Source organism: Lampetra planeri, chromosome 46 (genome assembly GCF_965212315.1).
Source record: "Lampetra planeri chromosome 46, kcLamPlan1.2.h2, whole genome shotgun sequence".
NCBI classification, from domain to species: domain Eukaryota; kingdom Metazoa; phylum Chordata; class Hyperoartia; order Petromyzontiformes; family Petromyzontidae; genus Lampetra; species Lampetra planeri.
The window spans coordinates 5,146,460-5,163,818 of record NC_136152.1 but is presented as its reverse complement, the minus strand read 5'-3'; the positions used below and the strand labels follow the sequence as shown (position 1 = coordinate 5,163,818).

General features: G+C 50.3%; 1 protein-coding gene across 2 annotated transcripts in view; it reads right to left on the bottom strand.

Moving 5' to 3' along the window:
• The window catches only part of LOC144733352 (metalloprotease TIKI1-like), an 87,653-nt gene that overhangs the window by 50,115 nt on the left and 20,179 nt on the right, over positions 1 to 17,359 (bottom strand). For both annotated transcript variants that reach the window (XM_078615213.1, XM_078615214.1), the window contains exon 5: positions 6,778 to 6,957. In XM_078615213.1, the coding sequence (XP_078471339.1) occupies positions 6,778 to 6,957 (180 nt within the window). The remainder of the gene's footprint in view (positions 1 to 6,777; positions 6,958 to 17,359) is intronic.

The following is a 17,359-nucleotide window of genomic DNA, read 5'->3' as shown; positions in this document are numbered from 1 at the left end:
AATTGACACGCTGCTTTTACATTGAGATGTTTGGCCGATGCGAGTTTATACTCCGTTTGGTTTTTTTTATTTAAGGGTGAAAAAAAAAACGTGAAGAATGCGGGAAAAAAATCCCTATGCAGATGAGTTGGAGGAACACACAAAACGCGCACAGAACAGCGCCTGAGTGTGGTACCAAAACCCCGACGCTTCTTGCTGTGTGATGCACAAGCATTGGGGCCGTCCATAAATGACGTCACGCGATTTTTGACCCCCCCCCCCTCCCCATCATCACACGACGTCACAAAAAGTCAGACCCCCCCCCCTCAAATATGACGTCACAAAGCTCTGCCCCCCCCCCCAAAAAAAAAACATGCTTCAAATGCTTCAAATCACTTTAAACTATTGTCATTGTAGTGCGTATTTAATGTGGCGCCGCACTCTGATGTTGTAGGAAAAATATGTATTTTAAAGTTAATTTAATTAAGTAGAACGTGTTGTCTATATTTATTTAAAGTTGCGCATTTTGATGTGACGTCACATTTCTCAACCCCCCCCCCCCCCCTTCGTCACACATCGTCACAAATGCCTGACCCCCCCCCCCCCCCAGGTGCGTGACGTCATTTATGGACGGCCCCATTGCCACTGCGCCACCACCACCACCACCACCCTGCTGCCTAACGTCATCGGTTTGTCGCCGTGCTGTGATTGGCCACCTGGCTGAGCCGGTCAACATTCACGATCGACGTCACGCGTTTGGAGCACGCGGCTGCTGTCAATGTCCACGTGGTGACGAGCCACTCGGATGGGCTCTGTCACGTGTGGCAGCCCAGGTCGCTGCTTCTGAGAAAACGAGCTGTGGAGCTCAGTGGGACTTACCCTGGTAACAACATTTTTTTAAAAGTGTTTAGTTTGTCATACCAATGGAACCTCATTTGCCAATAAAAAATGTGATAATTGTTTTTTTACACTTTTATCTGGCAACAAAACTGACACCTTTTTTTACAAGGAGTCATGTTTGCATAGACCACAATACCTGCAGTCATAATGCAAAAAAACATAACTCTGATAAGGACAATGCATACATTATCAGAGCTATGTTTTTGTTTGCATTATGACTGCAGGTATTGTGGTCTATGCAAACATGACTCCTTGTAAAAAAAGGTGTCAGTTTTGTTGCTAGTTTGTCATAGTTTAGTTCCACTCGACTCGAGAAAGGTACTAATTTTTTTGGACGCCAAGTTGACCTTGGCGCGGCCCCCTGCCTGATACAGAGATCACCCCTCTCCCCCGCCGCGACCCACCCCCCCCCGTGATGCTACGCAGGAATGGAATTCGCCGCGTCGTAACGCTGCTGTAATGATACACAGCACGCCGGCACTCCCACGGACACATCCACCCACTGACGATAGCCTCGCTCGCCGGGCGCTGGCGCGCTGGCAACCGCGTGCTGTTTGCGAGCACCTATTAAGGGTTGGGGGGGGGGGGCGTGATGGTGCGTGCCAAATGGCAGAGATGCCACGGGGCCCTTTGTCCCCCCCCGCCCCGCCCGCCCCCCAACTTGGTAATGTTGTCCATGAACATCCAACCGTGCAATCATTTTCGGCCGAGTCAAACTAAGGAAAGATTCTCATATCGCGTTGTTCACCTGGGACGGTAGTCGATCCCGGGATAAGTCGGGATTCGTAGCGCAGTGCGTGAACCACTCCCAAGAACGCACGCGCACACACACGCACATACACGCACGCACACGCACGCACACACACGCACACACACGCACACTCACATACACACACGCACACACACACGCACATACACGCACGCACACGCACACACATGCACATACACGCACATACACGCACAAGACACAAGGTATCCCCGCGAAAAGTTGCATAGACCGTAGGGGCAAGTGCTGTTAGCGAGCACCTATTGAAGCCGACACGATTGTGGCGTTGTCAGTAGGCCCGTACCTGACCACCTTTATATCCCCAGTGCCGCTGTTTGCACGCTGCACAAACTACTCAGACCTTAGGGGGGCGAAGGTTCTGTTTGAGACATCACTGCCCAGAGATGTTGGGAATCGAACCGAGGTCGCCAGGTTTTTATCGCTGTGCGCTAACCGCTGCACCGCCGCTCCTCACACACACACACACGCGCGCGTCATACACACACAGGGCACATATACAAGCGTTTATGTGTTAACGTGAAAAATGTGTTCGAACATACTTTGTGCATGGATTTAATAAACGGCGCGCAATGCGTGAAACCCCATCACTAACCCGCTCGCCGTTCGTGACAGGAGATAAATCTCACGGCAAGAGATGAACAGGAAGACGCAGGCAGATGGAACAGACGATTGGGTGTGTGGACGGGACGGGAGCCAGGTGAATAACTGGACGGATTTATGGATGGACAGATACGACACACCGATTGGCGTCCAGCACAAGAGTTCAGTTACTTGGGATCGAGACATGCGGCGCAGTACCTCAGAGTCGGAGTTGTCTATTTATCGTGGAGAAATCCGACGGTCTGTGAAGCTCTTTTTCCACGGATGTTTAGTTGGGGTGGCTCAGAAAGTTACAGCAACAACAAGAATACAAGAACACGATCGGAGTTGTAAAGTGTAGGAAAGGTAAGTCAGGAAAAGTGCGGCCAACGCCACACGCGGTTGTCTTTACACACCAAACCAGGTGCTCATTTAGAGGCTGAGTCCACTTAGGGGAGGACCAGGACTGGTTCAGATAATCGTCACTGGTGTTGGCCGCAAAGGGGGAATCAAACTGGGGTTTAAGGGTTCGTAGCGCCGCGCGCTAACCGCTGCACCGCCGCTCCCCAAAAAGGACCCCCACCCCACTTCGTGGGACAAGCGCTCGGAAATAAACATAAGAGAGACGTACGGATAACCGGTTCAACGAATGGATGGAGGAGCAAATACGAAGCACGGATGGAGAGATGAAAGAACGGACCAATGGACGGACTGAGAGAAAGGATAAAACGCGCTACACCGCAGTTAACACATTCCTGCGGAGGGAGCTGGTAGGAACGTTGAGTTGCTCGGTCAATGGCCAGGGTCAACGGCGGCGTGGTGTATTCCGCAAATATGGCCGACTGTGAGGGCGGGCACAAGCCGGCGTGAGTAGGTTAAACGTTCAGTTTTATAAGGACACCACGGGGTGACCAGCCCCTCCCCACCCGGCCCCACCCCTCCCACCCCCACCCAGCCCCACCCTCCCCACCCAGCCCCTCCCCACCCTCCCCACCCAGCCCCACCCCTCCCATTTTTGGATGCACGACGGACGGACGGACACAATAATCCCCTGTGGGCTGGTGTAACCAGGAGGTTCCTACCAGTATCAGACGTCAACACTGGACTAGAAAACTAATGGACTCGATAAACACTGGACTAGACGAGCACATATGCCAGTCACAGACATATAATTGACCATTCAGTGAAGGATCCGGCAAAAATGGAACGATGGCCACCCCACACACGCATCCAAACTAAAGACAGAAAACCCCCTGGAGCCCACGCACGCTGGTCGGGCAAGTACTGTCAGCGATCACCTATGAAGGCCGCAACAGAGGATCGGGAAGGTCCTCTTCTTGGTTCTTTCGGTAAAGTCACGTAGAAGGGAAATAATAAAATAAGAAAGACAGCATTCAGACGCTGTCTTTCTGACAGACCTGTTTCTTCACCTGAGGACGGCTGCTTGCGTTGTGGCCGAAACGTCGTGAGAATTATTTTATCATGTTTTTTATTATTTTATTATTTCCCTTCTACGTGACTTTACCGAAAGAACCAAGAAGATGAATCCCTGCAGTCACGAAAGCTTTAAATCGAAATTTAAGATCGGGAAAGTGTTTGGGGCAGGCACCATGCCTGCTGCGTTCATGCCCCTATGTTGTCGATGTTAGCACACCGCACAAAGTGTGATTAATTTGTACGGTTGAGTTAACCTAGAGGAGGCCCCAGGACCGGTTCCATATATCTGAAATCGGCGTGCTCACTTCTCACACGCATCAACACGCACACGCACAACGCGGGAGGTTGTTCTTTTCTCACGCCACACCTTGTACCCGTCTTAAGGCGGAGTTGACCAAGAGGATCGGTTCAGATTTTCGTCGCCGATGCTGCGCCGTGAACGGGAATCAGATTCGGGTGGGCGGGTGGGTTCGTAGCGCGGTGCGCTGACCACTGCACCACCGCTCCTCATTGACACACAGGCATACAAATACAAAAGCAAAGATCCCCCTTGTAACCATCAACGGACCATTGGGGCAAGTGCTGCTAGCCAGCACCAATGAAGGCTGGCTTGGCACACGAGGGATGGGTGGCCAACACCACTCCCGGCCGCCTTTGTCTCCCCCAGTTCTGACGTTTACACACCAAACATTCGCCGCTGTATTTGACTGTGAGCGGGAATCGAACGATGGTAGCCGGGTTCGTATCGCAGTGCCCGAACCACTACGCCACCGCCCCACCACCCTTACACACACACACAACGACAACAACAACACCGACAATTCGCCACTAAATGAAGGTGACGTCACCAAGGCACCTGTGCACTTTGAGGCCACGTGACGTGTGCAAGGCTCCCTGGCAGGAGGTCACGGGATGGACCCAGGTGCCATGGGCTTGACTGACTGAGATGACCGGCAGATGGACCGGCCGTGACCCCCCCACTGTGCCAACTCGCCGTGTTTTATCCGCCCGCGGGGCTCCGATCGGTGTTGTTGGACGGCGACTGCCTCCAACTGCCTAGTGGACACAGACACACGCAGCATCGCACACACGCTGCTGCGTGTGAACGTCATGTGTGTTTTATGTCTTCCCGTCACCCTGTCGCCCACCGCCCGTCTGTCTCCCTGCGATGTTTGCTTGTGTTGCGTCGGCGCCAGGACAGAGTCCCAAACAAACACGGCACTGCGCAGCGCGCGGCTTCCCCCAGCCAACTCACCCCGGGGGGGGGCATCTCTTGTGGATATCTGGGCCCAAGCCTGTGGAAGCCCCCACCCACCCCCCTGTCCCCCACCCCCGGTCCCCCCACCCCCCTGTCCCCCACCCCCCTGTCCCCCACCCCCTGTCCCCCCACCGCCCTGTGCCCCACCCCCCACCCCCTGTCCCCCCACCCCCCTATTCCCCACCCCCTGTCCTCTCACCCCCTGTCCCCCACCCCCTGTCCCCCCACCGCCCTGTCCCCTCACCCCCTGTCCCCCACCCCCCGCCCCCTGTCTCTCAACCCCCTGCCACCTGTACCCCCACGACCTCCTGCACACCAGGCGAGCGAGTCAACATCTCACCACATCTCACCACGTGGCGCCTGACGCGGCAGGAGATGGCAGCACAGCAAGTGGGTCGCTGCGAGTGTTCTCACTTTTTTTTTCTTTGCTTCATTGCTGTGTTTCATTTGGTTCGTTTTGTCTTTTGTCGTTTCAGTGACCTAAGTGACTCTCGCAAATGAAGCCTCCTACATTCTCACCGCCTGCTTAAACAAAATAAACTTGAAACTATCCCGAGTAAAAAAACGAAAATGTGGATGAAAAGAATAATGAGCCGAATGTGAAGCAACTTCTGAATAAACACATTTCCGTACCATAACAGTAATGGGGAGGGGCGGGGGGTGAGGGGGTGCTTGACCATACTTCCCCACGCTGGTCAACGCCGGATCGGCGAACAAGGGCGACGAATAACCGGTTCAGATACCGCTCGCCGCTGCCATAAGCCGTGGCCTGGAATCGAACTCAGGTGCCCGGGATCCCACCATCATCCACTTGGCTCAAAGCTCACTTCATATAAAACCACTGGATTTCCTGACCCCCCCCCCCCCATCCATCGCCTGCACCGACCATCGCATCTGCTCGCACGATCGCGACCATCATCGCACGTCCACGGCGCGTCACGACCGCGTGCGCCTGAGAGCCGCGACGAGGCACTTCGGAGGCCCGAGCAATAAAACGCCCAAAGCGAAACAATAACAAGGCCCCCAAAGGTGACTCAAAAATGTTCCTCCCAGCGGTGTGCGATTTTGAATACGAGCCAAGTAGAGGAGGGGGGGAGAGGGACACGGCCTATTGGTTCGGAGGGCTCGTGATGGCCCGCGTTGGAGCAACCGAGCCAACGCTGCCGAGGGAGCCTGGGTTCGAGCCCTGGCTGTGAAAAGCACGCTTTCATAACCGGCAAAGTCATCCGATTGTCACCGGCTTTCATCTCTCGATGGGCGTGCGTGCATGCTTCAAATGCAGCGAGTTGGCACAGTAGGGGGGATACAGCTGCTGGTGCATCTAGCGGTCATCTGAGTCAGCCAACCCATGGCACCTGCTGGGCCTTCCTGTCAGCAGCGAGTCTTCGACACTTCACGTGGTGGCCTCAAAGTGCACCTGGCCTGGCACAGGCGCCGTGGTGACGTCACCGTCACTTTGTGGCGAATGGCTGGGTATTGATAATGGAGTGTGTCTAAATGCGTATCTGCGTCTGTGTGTACGTGTGTGTACGTGTGTGTATGTAGTTGTCACACACACACGCGCACGCGTCGTGTGTGAGAAGCGGTGACGATTATCTGAACCGGTCCTGGGCCTCCCCAAGGTCGACTCAGCCTCAAATTAGCACCTGGTGCGGTGTGTAAACATCGCCACTGGGGAGACAAAGGCGGTCGGGCGTGGTGCTGGCCACCCACCCCCTCGTGTGCCGTGCAGGCCTTCAGAAGTGCTCGCTAACATCACTTGCCCCAACAGTGTGGTGTTCAAGGCTATACGGGGGGTCTTTGTCTTTAGTGCGCGTGCGTGTGTGTATCTCGGTACCTGCGAGGCGTTTTGCCCGAACACGAAAGCCGTGAGGTCACCGCAGTTGTAGTGCTGGATGAGCTGCTCCGTGCTCGGAGTGGGGGGCTCCTCCCAGGGGCCCCCCACTCCTCCCCGCGCTTCCCAAAGGCCCCGTACGCTCTCGTGTTGCGACAGCGACTGATTGAGTGCAAACACCACCTGCTCACGCGGAGAGGTGGGGCAAAACGCAAATGACAAAAACAACAACTTTGCTTTTTGTTTTACAGCAATTGCCTTGGTCGGGATCGAACCCACGAGGTGCTGGATACCGGGCGAGGGAGTTAACATCTCGCAATTCTGGCTCCCATTTACATTTAAACAAACGTAATTACATTTGTAATGTGTACGTTGGTATGTGAATGTGCGCCACGGTGGCTAGATGTTAACTCCCTCGCCTGGTATACAGGAGGTCGTGGGTTCGATCCCGACCCTGACGCCTGCTGCTGTATATTTGGAGTTTGGACGTTCTCCCCGTGGTCGCGTCGATTTTTCTCCGGCTCCTGCGGTTTCCCCCCCCCCCTCCAGGTTTAGAATCAACATCACGCGTTTAGAGTATTTGGCTGCTATACATTTCCACTTTGTGAACGACTTCATTGAGCTATCAATTGTTGGCCTTAGCTGGTCAAATATAATAAAACACTTACGTTTGAAATAGTTTTAGCTTACACATTTTAATGACATGTGTGCCGCGTAGGGCACACAGTGGTCTTGCAGAGAGGTTCACGAATTAGAAGCCAGCGGCCGCCATAGTTAATACTGCACGGCGGGCGTTGATAGATTACCGTGACGTCATTGGCGAGAGTTGGGCCATGAGCGTGCCTGCGTCGCGGTCCAATATTGGCCAAATTCGAAAAACAAAATCATCCCCTCAATATGAAAAACTATCGAACACAGAGCAATCATGGCCCCCTCTCCCCTAGGGCGAAAACTTGGCGGGACCCTCGTGACAAAATTCTCGATACCTCAGCGAGGGATCTTGACGAACTGCAATATGCCCCTGCTTGACTGAGCCGATGTGTGACTTTGTATGTGAGCGACCACCATGGCTTTGCCAGGTGTTGTAGATGTGGGGGGTGAGTGTCACCCCCTGCTATGCCGTGGTGGGCTTTCTCTGGTTTCCTACAACGAGAAGCCGACCTGACAATATCATGGCATTCATGGCCAGACATCGCAACGTAGCAGCACCCTCCTGGAAATGAGTCTTGAGGCTCTGAAGCTCTCCAAGTGGGTGAAGTGACCAGCATTATTCTGAAATGTGAAGGTACTGCATATTCTGAACAAAACAATGTTACTTTTTTAAACATGATGGTTCGTGCATGGAACTTGATTAACCTCTATATAAATTAATGGAATTTTTTTTGATAAATAAACGGGCAATTTAGAGAACGAATGATTCCGTTTAAGGATCAGATCGTACATCTCCTGAACTCAACGGACAATTTTTCACGTGGATCATTAATATCTGGAACTTGATTGGCAATTATTTTAAACCTAATGGCTAGTTTCTGCAGCTTTGTCACGAACTCGTGGAGACTGATGGATACATTTCGATACCTCATTGGGGATTCATTAAACTTAAAATATGTTCCTCCACACAACATAAGAGTATTTCTTGACACATCACATCAGTCACAATGCCTTCGGGGAAGTGCACAATATCTGCAGAGTTGGTGCAAAAGACGTTAAACTCTGGACCGATTTTGTCAGCCAGTATTTATATTCTTGGTTCTTTCGGTAAAGTCACGTAGAAGGGAAATAATAAAATAATACAAATATAAAACAATAATACAAATATAAAACAATGCTTTATATTTATATTATTTTATTATTTCCCTTCTACGTGACTTTACCGAACGAACCAAGAATATGAATCCTTGCAGTCACGAAAGCTTTCAATCAAAAGCCAGTATTTAACCAAACGCCTTGCCTATTAATTTCGGAAACATGTTTACAATCCAAAAGGCATTCATATATATTTTATATATAACTTAGATATTTTTTATGGAACTTTCTAAGTAGTTTATGGAACTTTTGGGGGGGGGATTCTGTTTCTAAATTACGTTCCAATTGTGTCATGCCACGTGACGAAGATAGCTCCGCTCCAATCGCTGCAGCTCACGGTGCACCACGCCGTGTCACGTGGCCACCTCGGACGATGACGTCACTGAATCACTTGCGAGTGCCTTAGGTTGGCCTCTTCGTCCGCGCTCCGGGTACGACCTTGAACAAATATGTTCTGGCTACGAATGTTCGTCGTCAATAAAATATGTTTTTATTCTCAGAGATGACATTTGGCCAACTTTAGTGAACCACCAAATTTCAAGCTGTGAATTCTTGATGCGATCCTTAGTTTCTGCATATGCGTCGCCAATTTTTTTCTCGGCGAACAGATAATGTCTGAAACATCGTCGGTAATGTGCACTACATGGTCGGCAATTTTATTAAATGTAATGGGTGATGTATAGAAGTCAAATAATAATTAGTATTATTACTACCACAGACTAATTTTAGAATAATTTCAAGTTCTGCGTTGTATGTTTTCATATTAAGACCTTTTCAGCCAATTCATGAGTGTTTAAACACGCAACTATATACACTCTTTTATGAAGTTGTCTTATAATAATTTAAAATATTCACTGGAAAGCGTTCTTTCGAAGAGAGAGAGTACGACTCAGAGCCGCGATGAACCACATGCAAGTGGGAAGGCAGCCACACGAAAAGCTGATACCAGCAATTGCCCAAGCTCTACGGTTTTCTATATATGAAGGTGTTATCCGCCTAAGCCTTTGTGATGACGTACGTGTAAGTCATCAGAACGGAACCAGAAGAAAAACTCAAGTAGAATCACTTTATTGGTACCAAGGCTTCCACAAGGCCACGCGGGAGGGCATGTGGCACAGTTTGGTGCCAGCTATCGTAGAGTGCGGTCGTGCCGCTACAGTTCTCTGCGGTGAGTACAACATATTTAAAAACAACGCCGCTAAGCTTCTCTCTCAATACATTTAACACTGAACCCGCTTGAGATTCAGCGGTGAACGAGACGCCACCCTGCAACTTGCAGTCGTCTTGGAAACGGGAAAGGGTTAATGAGTGTTTATACATGTGGGAGAGAATCAGAGGGCATGGAAATAACCCACAGGGGCAGCACTTTTATCCAATTGAGATGGGGGCAGATGATATTAAGCCACACTCGCTATTTCGTCCGTTCCATGCCAGGGTATGGCTCCTCCTCGATGCCCACGCGTAGAAGGGAGTTTCACAACATTTGTGTGCGGTAATCCATCAACTCTCGCTGCCTCGGCAGCGCTGGGTTACCGGCCAAGTGAATAGCCACCAAAGGTATTTTCGTGAATTTGATCGATAATATCTGAAACTTGCTGAGATTGTTTTTTTTACTTGCCGAATGATGATGATATCCGAAGCATAATCAATAATGTATTGGGTACGATGAATAATCCACCCAACTTGGCGGAAAAAATATGGACTTTAATGACCAGTTTTTTAATGGTGTGATCATTAATTTCTTAAATCTGATCAGCAATTTGTAGAATTCGTGGAGTAACTTCTGAAAATTCACAAGTGATATATGGGAAAAGAGATGCATCATTTCTAAAATTGAACGCCTAATTTACAGATAGTTAATTATCATCATCATCAGCCATGGCCAATCCACTGCTGGATGAAGGCCTTCCGCAAGCCGCCCCACTACCTCTCGCGATCCTGCGGATGTGACAATCCGCTTGGCACGTGACCGCCGGGCACCTCGGGAACTTGAGCGATAATTTATGGAACTTTAAGGCTAATGCGTGGAACCGCACGGGAAATTTATGGGACGTGATGGGAAATGGCTGGAACTTGATAGGCAATCGCTTTGTTGTAACACTCCAGGCGGAACGGCTCCCTGTAGGACGGGAGGGGGGCGCATGGGGAGTGAGGCGAAGGGGCGAAAGGGGGAGGCCGGCGGTGGGGTGGGGAGAGAGAGGGAGATTGAAAGGAGAGGCAGGGCAGGCTGGAGGTCAGGGTTGCGCGTTTGAAGTCGGGAGCAGATGGCTCTTCGAAGCCTTTGAGTGCGGTTACTATGGAGCTCAAAGGGAGGGGAGAGAAAGGGAGAGAAAGGGAGAGAGGCAACGGGAGAGGCGGCGGGTAGCGGCGCGCGACACGTTGGGAGAGCCCGCAGGGGCGGATGGGGCGGACGCGCGGGGCCGGAGAGATGGACACGCACGTGGGCAAATGGAATGGACGAGGGCTACGGATGAGCAGACGGACGGACGCGCAGGCGGACAGAGCAAGAGACAAATGGACAGACGACAGACAGACATTCCAACAGAGGGATGGAGGAAAGGTTGATGATCAGGCAGACACACGCAACAAGCCGGTGTGGACAAACGTATCAACGGACAGACTTGCAGAAACACGGATGTATTAACTGATTGATGGCTTTACGGTCAGATAGATAAACAGGTAGGAAAAACGTGCATGCACACACAGAATACATTGATGGACAATTGAGTGGAAAGGTAGCTGGATAGATGGACGTGGAAGTATAGACAAACACACATGCACACACTTACATGAAAGCGACAATAAATACAAGAATAATTGGACAGGAAGAATGACGAGCCTGGGAGCGATAGCGCACGAGAGAGAGAGAGAGAGCAGCAGTGTCAAGGGTTACAGAGAATGTCAGAGAGATATGGGGACACACACACTCGGGGTGCGCGCGTGAGAGAGATACAGAGAGAGAGAGAGCGAGAGTGGGAGACGCGCGGTACAACTTGGGCAAGATTAACACCTAAACGATGTCTAAACAACGTCTAAACGGCGCCTCGATGCGAGACCCCCCCACGCACACAATGCCACGATGCGTCGAGATTCACAGCGCTTCGCCATGACCCTCAATCGACCCGCTCACTCCAACGCGTGAGCGCAACCTCAACCAAAATGCGTTTTTTTTAGAGACAAAGTTAGTTCTGGTTCTTTCGGAAAAGTCGCGTAGGTAGAAAAAAAATAGATCACGAAGTTTCGATCGCAACAGCAAGCGACCGACTGAATTCGTTACGGTCGCTTGTGTTGCGATCGAAACGTCGTGATCTATTGTTTTTTTTTCTTCTACCCACGTGACTTTACCGAAAGAACCAAAGAGCATGGATTCTTGCAGTCACGAAAGCTTCAAATCAAGATACAACTGAATCCGTTACATGTGGGGTTGGTTTTTGTTATGGGTCGTTCTTTTTTTTGTTTGTTCAGGTACGGTGGCCATACGTTTGTATTTTATCGATGAAGGCGCAACACAAGCGTCCGTCATCTGGTGGTAAAGCATGGCCTACTGCTAATCAGCAGACTGTTTGCATCAGCAGTAGGCCATGCGCCCGAAACGTCGTGATTTAATTTAGTTATTTTCATTTTTATTATTGATTTTTTTTTACCTACGTGACTTTACCGAAAAAACTAAAGAGTATGAATCTTTGCAGTCACGAAAGCTTCAAATCTGGAACAGGCGAAGAGTTGACGCGCGTCCTTGGGAAAGGAGGGGGGCTTTAGCGAGCGCCCTATGAAGCATCCCGGGAGTGTGATCTTGTTTAAAGAAGGGGGGGGGTATAAAACTATCTTCTTTTCTCGACAAACGAATTCGTAACTTGCATGGTTTTTTTGTTTGTTAGGTATGCGTTGGTGTTTTATCGATGAGGGCGTGCGGGCACGGCACGTACGCATAGACACGGTAGGCAAGGACACGGTACGCATGGACACGGCACGATACGCGTGGACATTGTACCCATGGACACGGTACGCATGGACACGGAGAATAGACGAAGACTTTGACGTTTGTCCTTGGGTAAGAAAGGAGACGTTAGCGAGCGCCTATTAAGCATCGCCGGAGTGCGATGTTGTTTAACAGAAGCGGGGGGGGGGGCTAAATTAAATACAGAAACATCGTGGGTGGGGCTGGAGGGAGTGTGGCGCAGTCAATGTTACACAAACGTAAAGCAAATGTTTAACGCGAATGAGAATGAGTAACGACGCATTCTCGCTTTTGGTATTGACTAATGCACCTGTGGGTTTTTTTTACTTTCCAATAATAAGAGGGGAAGGGGGGGGCTCAAGCCCCCCCCCCCCCCCGCTCCCCCCCCCCCCCCCCCCCCTGTGAACAGGGTCATTGATGAATGGAACAAAAACTGGAAAATGGGCAAAGAAGCGTGGAGGGATGCACGCTGGGAAGGACACGGAGAGACAGGGAGATGAGCGCTTGGATTATAGAACAAATACGAGTTCGGAGACGTGAGTATAATTTATTGACTGTTACTAAAAAAAAATTTGCGCGCGCTTGGATAGGACACGTCATGGCTAAAACGGGATGATAGTCGCTTGGGTGAGGCTAGCGACGGAGTGGCAGTCAAATGAGGGTTCAGTATAGCACGGAGATGGGAGCGTGGTGGCTCGGGCAGAGCTTCGTGGCCGGATTGACCATTGGCTGATGGCGATGGTGGCTTTGCTGGGCTTGGGTGCGTGGAAGGTTTGTGGGAAGAGCTGGGGGAGGGGGGGTTGGTTGGGAGAGTGGGAATTACGTGGTTTTGGAAATGACTGGGAGGGCATGAGGAGGAGGAGGCATTAGATTTACAGTTGCTTAAATCTTTTTCCAATAACATTGACTTTTCAAAAGTGTGAGGACACACATACACGCGCACGCATGGATTTAACTGCCGACTTTAGTCACAAGTCCAGGAACACTATAAAAACAACAGTGCGTTCGTCCACGCGTGAAAATAGTTTTACGCGCGCGTGGACGTGCATACGTGTGCATGCGTTAGCGGTGCCATTGCCTCAACACATTGCACTACGATGCAGGCCACCTGAGTTCGATTCCTGGCCATGATGCACATCAATGTGTATATGCCAGTGTGGTGAAATGTTAACTACCTCGCCAGGTATACAGGAGGTCGACCTTAACGCCTGTATATTTTGAGTTTGTGTGTTCTCCTCGTGGTCGCGTGGATTTTTCTCGAAGTCCTCCTTGTTTTTCCCCTCCACACTTTTAATCAACGTGCGTTTAAAGAATTTGGCTGCTATACACATTTTTTCCACACGATAATAAGCTACTTTATGGAGCTTATCATTTGTGACCAGGTGAAAAAAGAGCTACATAGCTCAGTGGGCCTTACCTCGTAAAAATAATTGTTTAAAATATCAGTGAAAATAAGGGCAATTGCCCGAAACGTTGCGTGTAATGTGCATTAAAGGGGCCTTGCCTGAAACTTCGCCTTTGATGTAATGTCCTTTTAAGGCCACGGTGGTTACTGACGAATATGCCGAGACTTCTGTTATGTGTTAATGGACCACTGCCAATGCCGCATCACCAAGTATCTGAGACTGCCATAGGTCCCCTCTAGGTCAACTTGGCCTTAAATTAGTACCGTGGTATGTTGTGCAAGCATCGGCAACTGCAGACACTTAAGGCAGCCCAGTAAAGTATTGGCCACACCACCCCTTCGCGTGCCACGCCGGGCTTAATAGGTGCTCGCTAACGGAACTTTGCCCAACAGCCCGTGAAAGGCTACGCGGGGGATCTTTGTCTGTCTATCTGTCTGTGGGCAGCGGTGGCGCACGCTTCGCTACGAACCCCGGTGACCCGAGTTCGATTCTCATTCACGACCAACACCAATGACGATTATATTACCCAGTCCTGGGCCTCACCTAAGTCGACTCAGCCTGAAATTAGTTCTTTGTGAGCTGTGTTAATATAATAGGTTCTTCGCTGACAGCACTTGCCCTAAAAGTATGTTAAGGCTAGACGGGTGATCTTTGTCTTTGGTATGTGCGTGGTGGTTGTTTGTTTGTACGGTAGTGGTGTGTGCGTGTGCAGTAGTGGTGTGTGCGGTGGTGGTGTGTCGGGGCACAGCTGGTGCATCTGCGAGTCATCTCAGTCAGTCGACCCATGGCACCTGGGTCTGTCCCAAGACCTACTGCCAAGCGGGTGTTCGACACTTCACGTGACCTTAAAGTGCACGTAGCCTGGCACAAGCGCCGTAGTTAAGTCACCGCCACTTAGTTGCGAATGGCGGTTCTTGTTGGTGTGTGTGATTGTGGTGCAAACAACCGTGTGACTAAACTTACGGTTATCAGATATATTTATATTGAGAGTATTTCATTAATTGTAATCATTATTTAGCGTATTTAATCCAGGAAAGCCTCAGTGAGTCTCAATACTCTTGTTCAAGAGGATCCTGCCAGGTTTTCACAATCGGAGGCGATGCTGCTGTGTGATCCCAATCGAGAAATTTGCAGATAACATGTTTTAGCATTGGGATATTTGCCCAATACCGGTCACATTGTGTGTTTGTAAGCTAACCCATCTTTGATGAGGACACGCAGATGACTGCGACGTCAAATGCCGAGGTGCGACGCTTTCCCGAAAACCCAGAGTTCGAAATTAAGCCGAGTCATCAATAACTTTAACAACAACAACAAAAAATCTGGTTCTCTAGTTAATTTCTCTTAATCTCAGCTCTGGGATGTTCAAACGTTGCTCTGACTGTGACGCGACGAAGATTACTGTCGCGTGCAGAGCGAGTAGAGAAAAGTGCTTGCTAGAGGTCATGTGAAGTGGTCTCAGAGGTCACTCTGTGACATATGCTTCCGTGGGGTCGAAGGGTTGCAGTGAACTGTGAGAGATCCTAGGAGATGCGTAGTCTCGAAACAAAGCACAATTGGGATAAAATGTATTTTTTTTAAATATAGAAATGAGAATGAGTTACTTGCCATAATGATAACCGGACAAATTGGTCAAAGTGTCGGCCAAAAACTTTAGAAATCGGACCGGCAAAGGACGGGTCCCAAACTAGATTTGAAGCTTTCGTGACTGCAAGGATTCATACTGTTAGGTTTTATTCGGTAAAGTCACGTAGGTAAAAAATAAATAATACAAATAAATAATAATAAAAATAGAAGAAATAATAGAAATAAAAAATATATATAATAGAAATAAAATGCTATTTTTTCTATTATTTTTATTATTTATTTTTTACCTACGTGACTTTACCGAAAAAACCTAAGAGTATGGGTCCCAAACTGTCCTGGGCCACCCCCAGGTCGCCTCAGCCTTTACGCTGCTGCACTGTAATTATAATGGGTGGTCGTTGTGTGCGTGCACGTGCGTTGACTGTGGATGTATCCAGTTAGCGAAGTTTGGGAAACGCAGGAAATGAAAGCATGGAGAGAGAGAGAGAGAGGGGCTGGGACCAAACTGCTTCTGGGTCCAAAAAAGACGGAGGAGGTAACACACAAAAAATTACCACAAAAAAACAGACAGTCTGTAGAGACGGCGCACACACGCATACGCATACTCTGCATACATACTCATGTAAACAAAGACAAAGGTCCCCCGTAAAGCCTTAACATACTGTTGGGCAAGTGCTGTTTGCGAGTAGCACCTATGAAGACCGGAACGGTGTACAGGGGGGTGGGTGGCCAGCACCACGCCCGACCGCCTTTGTCTCCCTAGTCGCGATGTGTACACATCACACCAGGTAGTCATTTGGGGCTGAGTCGACCTAGAGGAGGCCCAGGACCGGTTCAAATAATCGTCATTGGTGTTGGCCTTGAGCGGGAATCGAACTCGGACTGCGCTAACCACTACACCACCGCTCCCCACATACTAATATAAACACACACACACACGCACGTGCACGCATGTACACACTAATACAAAGACGAGACAGAGGTCCCCCGTATAGCCTCAACAGACTGTTGGGGCAAGTGCTGTTAGCGAGTCGCACCGATGAAGGCCGGCGCGGCACACGAGGGGGTGGTGTGGCCGGCACCACGCCCTTGGTCGGGCCGCGGTTAGCGCACCACGACGATGAACCCGGTGAACTTAGTTCAATTTGCCGGTCACGGTCAACATCGCCGCCGAGTGCTCGATCCGAACAACAACTTCCCCTGCGTCTCCTCTCTCGAACAGTTGATTTGGCCCACGCTGCATTGGCAGCGGTGCAGGAGCGCAAATGACAACAACAACAACACATATTTTCCGTGGGCTTCTCTATGTATGTCCTGTGTCTCCCCGATGCTGTGTGTGTGAACATCAGCATTGGGGGAGACAAAGGCGGTGATGCATGGTTCCGGCTGCACCTCCCCCCCACACACACCCTTCGCCACTTCGCGTGAAAACAATTACCGCCTGTCCTGGTTTTTTTCCCCAGGATCGTCCTCTTGTTGAGGAGGCATCTGTTGTCCAGGGAAGGAAGTCCCTAAGTCTTTACAATTCCATTGTTGCTGCGCGTTACGCAATGCAGGTTTTCCCTCGCTTTATGCGGGTTTGGTTTGTGTGATTTCGCGTAAATGCGGCAGATCTATTTCTACCCAGCATTCACTATACCTGTATGCAGCTATGCGGTCGTGTGTGTAGCGGTTAGCGTGCTGCGCTACGAACCTGGCGATCCGATTTCGATTCCCGCTCACAGCCAACACCATTGACAATTATCCGAACCGGCCCTGGGGCATCCCCTAGGTCGCCACTGGGAAGACAAAGGCGGCCGGGCGTGGTGCTGGACACCCGCCCCATTGT